At 41.5% G+C, this 15038-nt stretch overlaps 1 protein-coding gene across 3 annotated transcripts in view; it reads right to left on the minus strand.

Annotated features, from left to right (window-relative positions):
* The window catches only part of ppef1 (protein phosphatase, EF-hand calcium binding domain 1), a 112788-nt gene that overhangs the window by 84038 nt on the left and 13712 nt on the right, over positions 1-15038 (minus strand). Inside the window, exons 1-2 of one of the 3 annotated variants that reach the window (XM_060911836.1) lie at positions 4082-4141; positions 3907-4012 (exon numbers count right to left, since the gene is read on the minus strand). The exons of 1 other annotated variant lie outside the window; for it this stretch is intronic. In XM_060911836.1, coding sequence (XP_060767819.1) covers positions 3907-3961 — 55 coding nt within the window. In that variant the 5' untranslated portion in view covers positions 3962-4012; positions 4082-4141. Of the gene's footprint in view, positions 1-3906; positions 4013-4081; positions 4142-15038 lie in introns of those variants that run through there. One more of the 3 variants, XM_060911835.1, reaches the window with a different exon arrangement.

The raw sequence follows: 15038 nt of genomic DNA on the forward strand, positions 1-15038 counted from the left end.
TAGAGAAGATTCAGAAGCGTGCACTTTCTATCATATTCCCAGGCGTTGATTATAGCAAAGCCTTAACTAAAGCTAATTTAGTTACATTATTTGATCGCATAATTACAGCAGGTAAGAAGTTTATGTCTAAACTAAAGCCAGAAAACCCAGTATATAGCCTTGTGTCAAGTCTCTTGGTTGTAACAAGCTCGCACTACGCATTAAGATCGGCAAACAAAGTTTCTGTACGAACTGTAGCAACTAATAGATTTAAGAACTTTGTTACCCACAAATTTGCGCAAGATTTATCCTATGTTGTTTGATGTTTAATACATTGCGTATATATATATATATATATATATATATATATATATATATATATATATATATATATATATAAAAATATAACTGTTTATTCATATTGTATTGTCTGGTATTTATTGTTTCTGACCTAAAACTGTAATTCAGTTATTTTACTGCAAAAGGTTTAAATAAACATATTATTATTAAAGTCTTAGGCATTCTATTTTTTTCATACAAACTTTGTTATAGATTTCTATTTTATGACTTCGACATTATCGAGTCAGTACAAAAATATTTTAGGAGTCCAAACGTTCGCAAAATTAAATGTTCCAGACAAAAAAAATAAAAATTAAAAAAAATTAAAAAAAGAAGTGAGCAGCATGTTACATTAAAAGAGCACTTTTCAGATTAAAAATTAAAATATAATGAAGGCTACTGGGTTTCGGTGCAAAATTAAGAAGCGAATGAGACAGTCAAAGTGTCCAGAAGAACTGTGGGTGGTTCTGCGAGATGCTCAGTAAAACCTACAGCTCTTTTTTTTTTTTAAAGCAAAGACTCGTTTCACACCAAATACTGACTTTGTTTCATGTATTATGGCTCACTGATTACTGTTTAGAGCATTTTTTTAAATGATGGAACATTATTTCATTATTTTTAAGCCAGTAGTGGATGTTCATTATGTCTAACTATTACAAATATTTTAAGTTCGTTTCTTAGACAAGTATATTTTTTAAGTTTGTTACCTTGTTAACAGTTTCGGCGAGAATCTCCCGCCTTCTTCAGAAACAGTCACCAGATGTCGAGTGGTGACGTGCCTTATCAGCTGATGTTGCGTGCAGGAGGCGTGAACGTCCCGCCCAATTTGACAGGTAGTCCACGCCTCCTGCTGTCAGGTCGCTCCTCCAGGATGGCGCTCCAGGTGTGCGACAGTGCATACGCTCCCTCGTCCCGGTTCATCGTCCTCTGCGCCCGCTTGCGTATCTCCACTGCCTCTAAAATCCAACGCTGGAATCTATTTTCTTCAGCGCGAATGACTCTGGCCTCTTCCCAATTCATTATGTGATTTTGCTGTTTGCAGTGGTCTGAAATGGCTGATTTTAGGTTTTCTTGGTGTGCTTTTTCTTTTTCGGATCTTGTGAGTCTTCTTGTTGTTTCTTTTTCACATTCTAATTGGTGTTCTTTCCTTCGAGTATGGAAGCAAACAGACTGAACAGACTTATCAATAAGAAACAAAATAAATGCAAGGACAAGCAAACAAACAAAAACTGGATTTGCAACCTGTCTAAACACACACTAACAACAGCAGAACGCACTATACTCTCACGGGGACTAAACTATGCCATCACACCAAATAAAATCCCGCATGAAGAATTCGTATTAGCCACGGAACTAGCGTGCAATATGATACAGGACCAAGGACAGAAGGCCGCATTAAGGAATGAAATAGCAGGCATCCTCACCTCAGCTAAACCGCCACCCAGAAACATAACCAAACAGGAAATGGAAGCCATCAGAACACTCACAAAGAACAAGAAAATAACAATATTACCGGCTGATAAAGGGAGGACCACGGTTATCATGGACACTAATCAATATGAAAAACAAATGAATGAAATGCTCACGGACCCAAACACATATGAAGTATTAAAAAAAGACCCAACGGAGGAAAAGAAAAGAAGACTAAAGCTATTACTCAAACCGTTACTGGATGACAACAAAATCGATAAACAAACATACAACCACCTCATCCCCACAGCAAACATCACCCCCCGGATATATGGCACACCGAAAATTCATAAACCCGGAGCACCACTAAGACCCATAGTAGACAGTATAGGATCAGTTACTTACAACCTTTCCAAGATGTTGGCAGACATAATCAAACCACTCCTCGGACTCACGGAATACCACTGCAAAAACTCAAAACAACTGGCGAAAGAATTAAAGGAAATCAAGATAAAAAAGGATGAAATGTTTGTATCGCATGACGTCATATCCCTCTTTACAAAAACACCGGTCACAAACACTCTCAACATAGTAGAAAACCGGTTAAAAGCAGACAGAACCCTGAAAAAACGCACAAAACTTACAGTACAGGACATAACAAAACTATTACATTTCATTTCCACTTCCACATTTTTCCAATTTAGAGGCATAATCTATAGACAAAAAGAGGGATTTGCAATGGGGGACCCGCTATCTGCCACTCTATGTAACTTTTTTATGGAGGATCTGGAAACCCGAGCCATAGAAACAGCACCGGATGACTGCAAACCTATCTTCTGGAAAAGATACGTTGATGACATTCTTGAAATAACCAAAACAGGCCACACACAACAACTCACGGATCATTTAAACTCCATAGACAAGACAGGCAACATCAAATTCACACACGAAGAGGAAACGGACAAGACAATAGCTTTTTTGGACTTAAAAATACACCACACAGAAGAAGGGAACATTAGAATTACAACATACAGAAAACCTACACACACCGACCAATATCTTCTCTGGACATCAGAACATCCCATCGCACACAAAATGTCAGTAATCAGAACACTATACGACCGAGCACAGACCATCACGGAGGAGAAAGACAGACAGGAGGAGGAACAACACATCCAACAGGCATTAAAAAACTGCCAATATCCACCGTGGGCAATTCGGAAAGGGAAATTACAGACACAAATAAAAGAAAATAAACAAACAAGAAAAAACACCGAAAAAACAAACCGAGGCTTTGTCACACTACCATACATAAAAGGAGTCACAGAACGCATCCAACGATCCATGAGGAAATACCACATCAACACCCCTGTCAAACCATACAAGAACCTCCGACAGCTGCTAGTTCACCCCAAAGACAAAATACAACTGGACAATAAATGCAACGTCATCTATGAAATCCCTTGCCGTTCATGTAATAAAGTCTATATTGGTGAAACGGGCAGATGCTTCCATACTCGAAGGAAAGAACACCAATTAGAATGTGAAAAAGAAACAACAAGAAGACTCACAAGATCCGAAAAAGAAAAAGCACACCAAGAAAACCTAAAATCAGCCATTTCAGACCACTGCAAACGGCAAAATCACATAATGAATTGGGAAGAGGCCAGAGTCATTCGCGCTGAAGAAAATAGATTCCAGCGTTGGATTTTAGAGGCAGTGGAGATACGCAAGCGGGCGCAGAGGACGATGAACCGGGACGAGGGAGCGTATGCACTGTCGCACACCTGGAGCGCCATCCTGGAGGAGCGACCTGACAGCAGGAGGCGTGGACTACCTGTCAAATTGGGCGGGACGTTCACGCCTCCTGCACGCAACATCAGCTGATAAGGCACGTCACCACTCGACATCTGGTGACTGTTTCTGAAGAAGGCGGGAGATTCTCGCCGAAACTGTTAACAAGGTAACAAACTTAAAAAATATACTTGTCTAAGAAACGAACTTAAAATATTTTTAAGCCAGTTTTGGTCTTTACGTGTGCCTAAGACTTTTGCAACAGTACTGTATACGCAAAGATACCACTTGTTACTTCAAGTGTGGTATAAAAGAAATAATGCTAGTCCTTGTGCAAATCTAGTTGGTTGGTACTTCCTAAAACACAAGGTGATATCCACTTACCAATTTCTGACGGCCTTCCTTGGTTCTCGGTGGCTACTGAGGCGCCACAACCCATAATGGCAACATGAATATTTTCTGTCTGATCATGCGTTTTGTGATCGCAAACCTAGAAACATTTAGTCAAGAATACAGTCATGAATAGAAAAGCAGTTGAATATATCAATTCTGTACTTACAGTGCCTTGCAAAAGTATTCATCCCCCTTGGTGTTTGTCCTGTTTTGTCGCATTACAAGCTGGAATTAAAATTGATTTTTGAGGGGTTAGCACCATTTCATTTACACAACATGCCTACCACTTTAAAAGGTACACACTGTTGTTTTTTTTAAAAATTGTGACACAAACAATAATTAAGATGAAAAAACAGAAATCTGGAGTGTGCATAAGTATTCACCCCCTTTTGTATGAAACCCCTAAATAAGAGCTGCTCCAACCAATTCACTTCATAAGTCACATAATTAGTTGATTAAGATCCACCTGTGTGCAATTAAAGTGTCACATGATCTGTCACATGATGTCTGTATAAATCAACCTGTTCTGGAAGGACCCTGACTCTGCAACACTACTAAGCAAGCAACATGAAAACCAAGGAGCCTCCAAACAGGTCAGAGACAAAGTTGTGGAGAAGTATAGATCAGGATTGGGTTATAAAAAATATCCCAAACTTTGAATATCCCAGGGAGCACCATTAAATCCATTACAGCAAAAGGGAAAGAATATGGCACCACTACAAACCTGACAAGAGAAGGCCGCCCACCAAAATTCACAGACCGGGCAAGGAGGGCATTAATCAGAGATGCAACAAAGACACCAAAGATAACACTGAAGGAGCTGCAAAGATTCACAGTGGAGATGGGAGTATCTGTCCATAGGACCGCTTTAAGTCGTACACTCCATAGTTTTATGGAAGAGTGGCCAGAAAAAAAGCCATTTCTTAAGAAAACACATTTGGAGTTTGCCCAACAGCATGTGGCAGACTCCCCAAACACATGGAAGAAGATTCTCTGGTCAAATGAGACTAAAATTGATCTTTTTGCCCATCATGGGAAATGCCATGTGTGGCGCAAACCCAACACCATGAGAACACCATTCCTACAGTGAAGCATGGTGGTGGCAGCAGCATCATGCTGTGGGAATATTTTTTCACCTGTACGGACAAGAAAGCTGGGCAGGACTGAAGGAAAGATGGATGGCACTAAATACAGGGCAATTCTGAAGGAAAACCTGTTTGAGTCAGCCAGAGGTTTGAGACTGGGATGAAGGTTCATGGTCCAGCAGGACAATGACCCTAAACATACTGCTAAAGCTACACTGAAGTGGTTTAAAGGGAAACATTTAAATGTTTTGGAATGGACTAATCAAATCAAAGACCTCAATCCAACTGAGAATCTGTGGCATAACTTGAAGATTGCTGTACACCAACGCTAGCCTGGGCCCGCCCATCCTAAGCGTGACGCAACACGAGGGCCTGTTGCGAGCTTAGTCTGGCCAGGCAAGCTATCTACAGCTCTTCCAAGCTCCTGAAAAATCGGGAACCAATCAACTTTGAGCATCTCCAACGGCCCTGGGTAGAGGCGTGTTCAAGGCAGTGACGTAGTAGAACTGCGACCGGAAGCCATAGATTGTTTACAGAATCTATGCCGGAAGCGCTTCATTCACATCACGAACATGGAGCAGCGGCAAGCCTTTAACACAGCGGTAGATGCTGTATTGAAAGCACTCAACGGGAACTTCTCATTGAAAACGGAGCAAAGAGTAGCCCTGGAGGTATTTATTGAAAGGAAGGACGCTTTTGCCTTGCTCCCAACCGGCTTCGGTAAGAGTTTAATCTACCAGTTAGCCCCGCAGTTTCCGTCGCGTCACATACGTCAGAGGAAAGAGTGATGTGATTGGTTTAAGCTTCGTCACAGCCTTTTCTGGCTTCGACCAGTAGCAAACTGAGGCATTTCAGGGAGGCGGGTCAACCACGGGCTCTGGGAAATGGTTGGGCTTAATATCTTAGCCAGACCAATAGCTCGTAGAGCTTTGAAGTCGCGTTAGCCAGACTACACCAACGCAACCCATCTAACTTGAAGGAGTTGGAGTGGTTTTGCCTTGAGGAATGGGCAAAAATCCCAGTGGCTAGATGTGCTAAGCTAATAGAGACATACCCCAAGAGACTTGCAGCTGCAATTGCAGCAAAAGGTGGCTCTACAAAAGTATTGACTTGGGTGTACTTACGCACACTCCAGATTTCTGTTTTTTCATCTTAATTATTGTTTGTCTCACAATAAAAAAAATAAAAATAAAAATAAATCAATTTGCATCTTTAAAAGTGGTAGGCGTGTTGTGTAAATCAAATACTGCTAATCTCCCAAAAATCCATTTTAATTCCAGCTTGTGATGCGACAAAACAGGACAAAGAGCAAGGTGCATGAATACTTTTGTAAGTTACTGTACACCACAGCACTGCCATACACTTAATTTGGATTGTTTTGCTTTTAATAACACCGGTTCTGACCATAGTTCTGGTGACAAGGCAAATCACAGGTTTATATTTATGCCCAGGTCAGACGGCAGCCTGCAAGTAGCTTTCAACTACTTGCGTCTACCTGCGATAACAAAATCGCAGGTAGACGCAAGACTGGTCTTGCGTCGAAGCACAACGACGCAGATAATGGCAGAGAGTTGCAGAGGGTCTTTAGTAGAAGCAGGTTGACGCAAGTGGATCACGATCTGTTCGCATTTCAGCTGCGATTCACTTCAAAATCGGTGCAAATAGCAGGTTGGCGCATGTAAAGGCAGGCGGACGTGCAACGCTTGAGCGACCAAATCACAGGTTAAAGCAGGTAGTGGCAGCTAGACGCAGGGGAAGACAGAGTCTTTAGAGATGGCTGTGATGCATCGCAAGTAGACGCATACCGCACCTGCAAATAGTTAACAACAACTTGCGAGACGTCTTATGGCCTTAATACATTTTTTAAAAGTTTTTTTTTAAAAGGAACTCATCCTGGACTTCCGATGGAACAAAGCCGCCCTTGCCCCCCTGTACATCAACGGCGAAAGCGTGGAGCGAGTGGAGCCCTTCAAATTCCTTGGGGTCCACATCTCTGCTGACCTCTCCTGGGCAGCCAACACCACCACACTGGTTAAAAAGGCGCAGCAGAGACTACACTTCCTGAGAGTGCTCAGGAAGGAGCAACTTGACACGAACCTGCTGGTGACCTTCTACCGGTCAGCCATTGAGAGCCTGCTGACCTATGCTGTGTCAGTGTGGCACTCAAGCTGCACAGAACCAGACTGCAGAGGGTGACTAACACAGCACAAAAGATCATCGGCTGCCCTCTACCTCCCTTGTCCACCATTTACAACTCCCGGTGCCTAGGCAGGGCAAAGAGCATCATAAAAGACTATACACACCCTGGCTTCCACCTCTTCGACCTGTTGCCCTCTGGCAGGCGCTACAGGGCCATACCAGCCAAAACAAACAAACTCAGGGACAGTTTCTTTCCAAGAGCTGTCACAATACTCAACTCAAGTTTGCACTGAGGAACTGTCATGCTTGAACACCACTGACAAGGTAACAATCACCACAATGCTGCTAACCACTTGAACTCAAACCTAGAAACCTAGTCTCTCCTTGTCAGACTGTAAACTGTCATATTTGCACTGTAAATGTCACAAGACTGTCATATTGCACTATCATATCAAGTCAGTTCATCTGTTCTTAGACATCCTCTTCCTTTGTCATTTTAGGTACTGTAAACTGTCATATTTGCACTGTTAATATCATAGCTATCTGTAAACTGTCTTATTGCACTATCATACCAAGTCAGATCATCTGTTTTTTAGTTGCCTACATACTGAAAATAGGCGTCTGTACATGCCAATGCTACCTCTATCACTTGATGCAGCTAGTCACTTTATTCTCAACCCTGTTACTGCTATGCACCTGTGTTCCTTCAGGGACTTGCACAAGTTTATGTATAGTTGTCAGTAGTTTTTTTTAGTAGTAGTTTTATATTAATTTTATTGTAGATATTTTCCTATGTTTATTTTAGTATGTGTGTGTGCACTTTTTGGTGAAGCTTTAAATCTCATTGTACTTGTATAATGACAATAAAGGCTTTCTATTCTATTCTATTTCTATTCTGTGTACTGCGTCAACCTGCATCTAGCTGCGTCTGCTTCCGACTGGTTGTGTCCTGCCGTAACAGCTTAAAAACTCTGCGTCTTGCAATACGTCTGACCATAGCAAAGGATTTGACGCAAAACGCCTGCGTCCACCTGCAAGCCGTCTGACCTGGGCATTACAGTAACGTGCTTGCTTAATATGCTGCGTTTCTATAGCAATGACTTACATCAAGAATTGTAGAGTGGACGCTCCACATAAAACAAAGTGTGTAATTAACAGAGGTGGACAGTAACGAAGTACATTTACTTGAGTACTGTACTTAAGTACACTGAGTATCTGTACTTAATTTTTTTGGAAACTTCTGACTTTGACTTCACTACATTTGAAAGGCAAATATCGTACTTTTCACTCCATTACATTTCTGTCAAGGTCCTCGTTATTCGTTACTATGAAGCAGCTTTGAAAGTGGATTTTTTTTTCTCCTTTTCTAAAAGGTGATTGGTTTTTTCGCAGGCGACACTGAGACAGCCTATCAGTAATCACTGGGGTCACGTCATGTCCATAGACTGTTTCAAATCAAGTTCAATGATTTCTCAGCAACATTATTTGAACGTGATCAGTTGATGGCAGAACGGAAGAAGGCAGTTCTTCTGGAGAATGCGCGCACACCCATGGCCCATGAACCCATGTTTCAGTTTTCTGTTCGGATTAAAGATTCATTTTGTTTTAAATATGTTTGCCTAAAACGAACCACATCACGGCCTACAAAAAAACTCATCATCCAACCTGCAGAAGCATATTGAGGCATGTAAACGTTTTATTCCAAGAGAAAGCTTGCAACGAAGTTGTCTGTACTTTTAGAGCTAGCGATAATGTTGCAATAGCTATGCAGTCTGGTTAGTCAAATGACTTTCTATGAATTTGCCATCACCTTGTCCATGGCTAACATTAACACATAGCTAGTTAACTTGGACTGTTAGTTAGTACGTAAAAACGGAGTTACGCTAACATGAATAACTTATCTGAAGTCTCATCTCATCTCATTATCTCTAGCCGCTTTATCCTTCTACAGGGTCGCAGGCAAGCTGGAGCCTATCCCAGCTGACTACGGGCGAAAGGCGGGGTACACCCTGGACAAGTCGCCAGGTCATCACAGGGCTGACACATAGACACAGACAACCATTCACACTCACATTCACACCTACGGTCAATTTAGAGTCACCAGTTAACCTAACCTGCATGTCTTTGGACTGTGGGGGAAACCGGAGCACCCGGAGGAAACCCACGCGGACACGGGGAGAACATGCAAACTCCACACAGAAAGGCCCTCGCCGGCCCCGGGGCTCGAACCCAGGACCTTCTTGCTGTGAGGCGACAGCGCTAACCACTACACCACCGTGCCGCCTTATCTGAAGTCTTTTCAGAATTATATTTTAGCATAACCTTGCCAAATAAACAAAATGTAGAAATCTTTCTTTTCTAGTAACGTTAGCTACCCAATATGATTTCAAGTTTGAAGAGAGTTTGCTAGCATGTCAGGTGGAGCTTCAGCGCTACAGTTTCTACAACCTCAATTCCAAAAAAGTTGGGACAAAAGTACAAATTGTAAATAAAAACGGAATGCAATGATGTGGAAGTTTCAAAATTCCATATTTTATTCAGAATAGAACATAGATGACATATCAAATGTTTAAACTGAGAAAATGCATCATTTAAAGAGAAAAATTAGGTGGTTTTAAATTTCATGACAACAACACATCTCAAAAAAGTTGGGACAAGGCCATGTTTACCACTGCGAGACATCCCCTTTTCTCTTTACAACAGTCTGTAAACGTCTGGGGACTGAGGAGGCAAGTTGCTCAAGTTTAGCGATAGGAATGTTAACCCATTCTTGTCTAATCTAGGATTCTAGTTGCTCAACTGTCTTAGGTCTTTTTTGTCGTATCTTCCATTTTATGATGCGCCAAATGTTTTCTATGGGTGAAAGATCTGGACTGCAGGCTGGCCAGTTCAATACCCGGACCCTTCTTCTACGCAGCCATGATGCTGTAATTGATGCAGTATGTGGTTTGGCATTGTCATGTTGGAAAATGCAAGGTCTTCCCTGAAAGAGACGTCGTCTGGATGGGAGCATATGTTGCTCTAGAACCTGGATACACCTTTCAGCATTGATGGTGTCTTTCCAGATGTGTAAGCTGCCCATGCCACACGCACTAATGCAACCCCATACCATCAGAGATGCAGGCTTCTGAACTGAGCGCTGATAACAACTTGGGTCGTCCTTCTCCTCTTTAGTCCGAATGACACGGCGTCCCTGATTTCCATAAAGAACTTCAAATTTCGATTCGTCTGACCACAGAACAGTTTTCCACTTTGCCACAGTCCATTTTAAATGAGCCTTGGTCCAGAGAAGACGTCTGCGCTTCTGGATCGTGTTTAGATACGGCGGCTTCTTTGAACTATAGAGTTTTAGCTGGCAACGGCGGATGGCACGGTGAATTGTGTTCACAGATAATGTTCTCTGGAAATATTCCTGAGCCCATTTTGTGATTTCCAATACAGAAGCATGCCTGTATGTGATGCAGTGCCGTCTAAGGGCCCGAAGATCACGGGCACCCAGTATGGTTTTCCGGCCTTGACCCTTACGCACAGAGATTCTTCCAGATTCTCTGAATCTTTTGATGATATTATGCACTGTAGATGATGATATGTTCAAACTCTTTGCAATTTTACACTGTCGAACTCCTTTCTGATATTGCTCCACTATTTGTCGGCGCAGAATTAGGGGGATTGGTGATCCTCTTCCCATCTTTACTTCTGAGAGCCGCTGCCACTCCAAGATGCTCTTTTTATACCCAGTCATGTTAATGACCTATTGCCAATTGACCTAATGAGTTGCAATTTGGTCCTCCAGCTGTTCCTTTTTTGTACTTTTAACTTTTCCAGCCTCTTATTGCCCCTGTCCCAACTTTGAGATGTGTTGCTGTCATGAAATTTCAAATGAGCCAATATTTGGCATGAAATTTCAAAATGTCTCACTTTTGACATTTGATATGTTGTCTATGTTCTATTGTGAATACAATATCAGTTTTTGAGATTTGTAAATTATTGCATTCCGTTTTTATTTACAATTTGTACTTTGTCCCAACTTTTTGGGAATCAGGGTTGTACAAGCTAGTCAGTAAATCCAGTAGGTCGCTTCAGAGGCATTAGGTATTGGAAGCGTTGTGGCAATAATACAACAATGCGTTGACAGAAAACGTACTTTTAATACTGAAGTATTTTTAAAAGCAAGTACTTCAGTACTTTAACTTAAGTAAAAATTTGACTGTACAACTTTCACGTGTTGGAGTAACATTTCACCAGTGGGATCTGTACTTTGACTTAAGTAATGAAACTGGGTACTTTGACCACCTCTGGTGATTAAAAAATTGACGTTTTCTGAAAAGTATCTCCATTACATTACATTCACCAGTCAGTCAGAGCTAAAGCTGTTTGACATCACACCATCACTGATTACTTTCCTAGCACAACACACCTATTGTTTTTGATTCCTTTCATATTGATTAATACGCCAAATGACATTCACTGTGTGAGGTCTACATCAAAACCTGCAAATGAAAGCATGCATGCCATTGTCACGAATATGCAATTCATAATGGACTTTAATCTGTATCCTAAATGCTTTTCCAAGGACCCTTGACTGGCTTTATTTTTATAAAAGAGTGGCTTACACATACAGTGGAGCTTGAAAGTTTGTGAACCCTTTAGAATTTTCTATATTTCTGCATAAATATGACCCAAAACATCATCAGATTTTCACACAAGTCCTAAAAGTAGATAAAGAGAACCCAGTTAAACAAATGAGACAAAAATATTATACTTGGTCATTTATTTATTGAGGAAAATTATCCAATATTACATATCTGAGTGGCAAAAGTATGTGAACCTTTGCTTTCAGTATCTGGTGCGACCCCCTTGTGCAGCAATAACTGTAACTAAACGTTTCCAGTAACTGTTGATCAGTCCTGCACACCGGCTTGGAGGAATTTTAGCCCATTCCTCCATACAGAACAGCTTCAACTCTGGGATGTTGGTGGGTTTCCTCACATGAACTGCTCGCTTCAGGTCCTTCCACAACATTTCCATTGGATTAAAGGTCAGGACTTTGACTTGGCCATTCCAAATCTGTCCCTCCGAGTTACATGGAGTCAACAGGAAATCTTTTGGTGGAGACGGTGGGGACCCCGACTGGCTATCGTAGCCTGCAGGGAATCGGCCGTCAGACATTCTGTCGCATGTCCCAGACCCAGTGAAATGTAACTGAATTGTCTTGGCCAGCCCTAAGGGTCCCATCTGCATCTCATCATTGCTGAGGAGTGTGCTCCCATCACCCAATCAAGCATCCAGCCAGAGCAGGTCATGATATATTTTTTACCATATTAACATGCCATTGTGTGTTATGCCTGATGTAAAGACTCTCGTCTCTGCGAGCCTACCACACAGATTTAATACTTGTCATTTTTAGGGCATACCTAACAACGTGTTTTCTTTCTCTCTCTCTCCCCCCCCCCCCCCCCCCTTCCCTCTGAGTTACATGTTGATCCTGGGATTGAGATGCTGGCCTCTTCTGCCCCTCGGACCTGCTTGATCCATCCTGGTGCCCTGTGTCTGGTCGGAGTTTTATCGCCCCACTCCTGTGAAGGACGGCCCCATGAGGACAGTTGAGGGTTATACCTGCTAAAACTGTTAATATTATAGTCAGGCTGTCTGTTGTTGCCCAAATGAGGATGGGTTCCCTTTTGAGTCTGGTTCCTCTCGAGGTTTCTTCCTCATGTCGTCTGAGGGAGTTTTTCCTTGCCACCGTCGCCACAGGCTTGCTCATTGGGGATAGATTAGGGATAAAATTAGCTCATGTTTTAAGTCGTTCAAATTCTGTAAAGCTGCTTTGCGACAATGTTTATTGTTAAAAGCGCTGTACAAATAAACTTGATTTGATTTGATTCCAAAACATAAACTTTTATTCTTCTTTAACCATTCTTTGGTAGAACGACTTGTGTGCTTAGGGTCGTTGTCTTGCTGCATGACCCACCTTCTCTTGAGATTCAGGTCATGGACAGATGTCCTGGCAATTATCTTTAGAATTTGCTGGTATAATTCAAAATTCATTGTTCCATCAATGACAGCAAGCCGTCCTGGCCCAGATGCAGCAAAACAGGCCCAAACCATGATACTACCACCACCATGTTTCACAGATGGGATAAGGTTCTTGTGCTGGAATGCAGTATTTTCCTCTCTCAAAACATAACGCTTCTCATTTAAACCAAAAAGTTCTAATTTGGTCTCATCCGTCCACAAAACTTTTCTATAGCCTTCTGGCTTGTCCACGTGATCTTTAGCAAACTGCAGACGAGCAGCAATGTTCTTTTTGGAGAGCAGTGGCTTTCTCCTTGCAACCCTGCCATGCACACCATTATTGTTCAGTGTTCTCCTGATGGTGGACTCATGAACATTAGCCAATGTGAGAGAGGCCTTCAGTTGCTTAGAAGGTACCCTGGGGTCTTTTGTGACCTCGCCGACTATTACACGCCTTGCTCTTAGAGTGATCTTTGTTGGTCGACCACTCCTGGGGAGGGTAACAATGGTCTTGAATTTCCTCCATTTGATCACAATCTGTCTGACTGTGGATTGGTGGAGTCCAAACTCTTTAGCAATGGTTTTGTAACCTTTTCCAGCATGATGAGAATCAACAACGCTTTTTCTGAGGTTCTCAGAAATCTCCTTTGTTCGTGCCATGATACACTTCCATAAACATGTGTTGTGAAGATCAGACTTTGTTAGATCCCTGTTCTTTAAATAAAACAGCGTGCCCACTCACACCTGATTGTCATCCCACTGATTGAAAACACCTGACTCTAATTTCACCTTCAAATTAACTGCTAATCCTAGAGGTTCACATACTTTTGCCACTCACAGATATATAATATTGGATCATTTTCCTCAATAAATAAATGACCAAGTAGAATATTTTTGTCTCGTTTGTTTAACTAGGTTCTCTTTATCTACTTTTAGGACTTGTGTGAAAATCTGATGTTGTTTTAGGTCATATTTATGCAGAAATATAGAAAATTCTAAAGGGTTCACAAACTTTCAAGCACCACTGTATCAGCTTGTAATACAGCATGCGAGTCAACCACAAGATCCATGTGCATAAAGACAGAAAAGGCAAACATGTTGACCAGTTCTTAGGCAGCATCCTAAAATCAAGCACTTCATGATGTTGATTCAGAAATCAACCATCAATCATTTCTCATATTTGGTCAACAGATGTAGAACCCATGCCTGGAATTATGAGACTGAATGCTGTTTGTATGCTTCAGGTACTTCAAGGTATTTTTCATCCATCCACTATTTAATTAACAGAGTGGTTTCAGACATGCAGATGTTTCTTAAGTGCCACTTTTGCAGGCTAGTTAGCATGGACAAGCAGGGGCTTATAAACAATGCTGCTGTACAAGTGCGAAGGCTATGCAACATGAAACAGGATCCAAAACTGGATAATCGAAGACTGGAAAAAAAAGTTAAATGACTTAAAAAAATAAATACAACCCTGATTCCAAAAAAGTTGGGACAAAGTACAAATTGTAAATAATAACGGAATGCAATAATTTACAAATCTCAAAAACTGATATTGTATTCACAATAGAACATAGACAACATATCAAATGTCAAAAGTGAGACATTTTGAAATTTCATGCCAAATATTGGCTCATTTGAAATTTCATGACAGCAACACATCTCAAAAAAGTTGGGACAGGGGCAATAAGAGGCTGGAAAAGTTAAAGGTACAAAAAAGGAACAGCTGGAGGACCAAATTGCAACTCATTAGGTCAATTGGCAATAGGTCATTAACATGACTGGGTATAAAAAGAGCATCTTGGAGTGGCAGTGGCTCTCAGAAGTAAAGATGGGAAGAGGATCACCAATCCCCCTAATTCTGCGCCGACAAATAGTGGAGCA

This window comes from Neoarius graeffei, chromosome 27, assembly GCF_027579695.1.
Source record: "Neoarius graeffei isolate fNeoGra1 chromosome 27, fNeoGra1.pri, whole genome shotgun sequence".
NCBI classification, from domain to species: domain Eukaryota; kingdom Metazoa; phylum Chordata; class Actinopteri; order Siluriformes; family Ariidae; genus Neoarius; species Neoarius graeffei.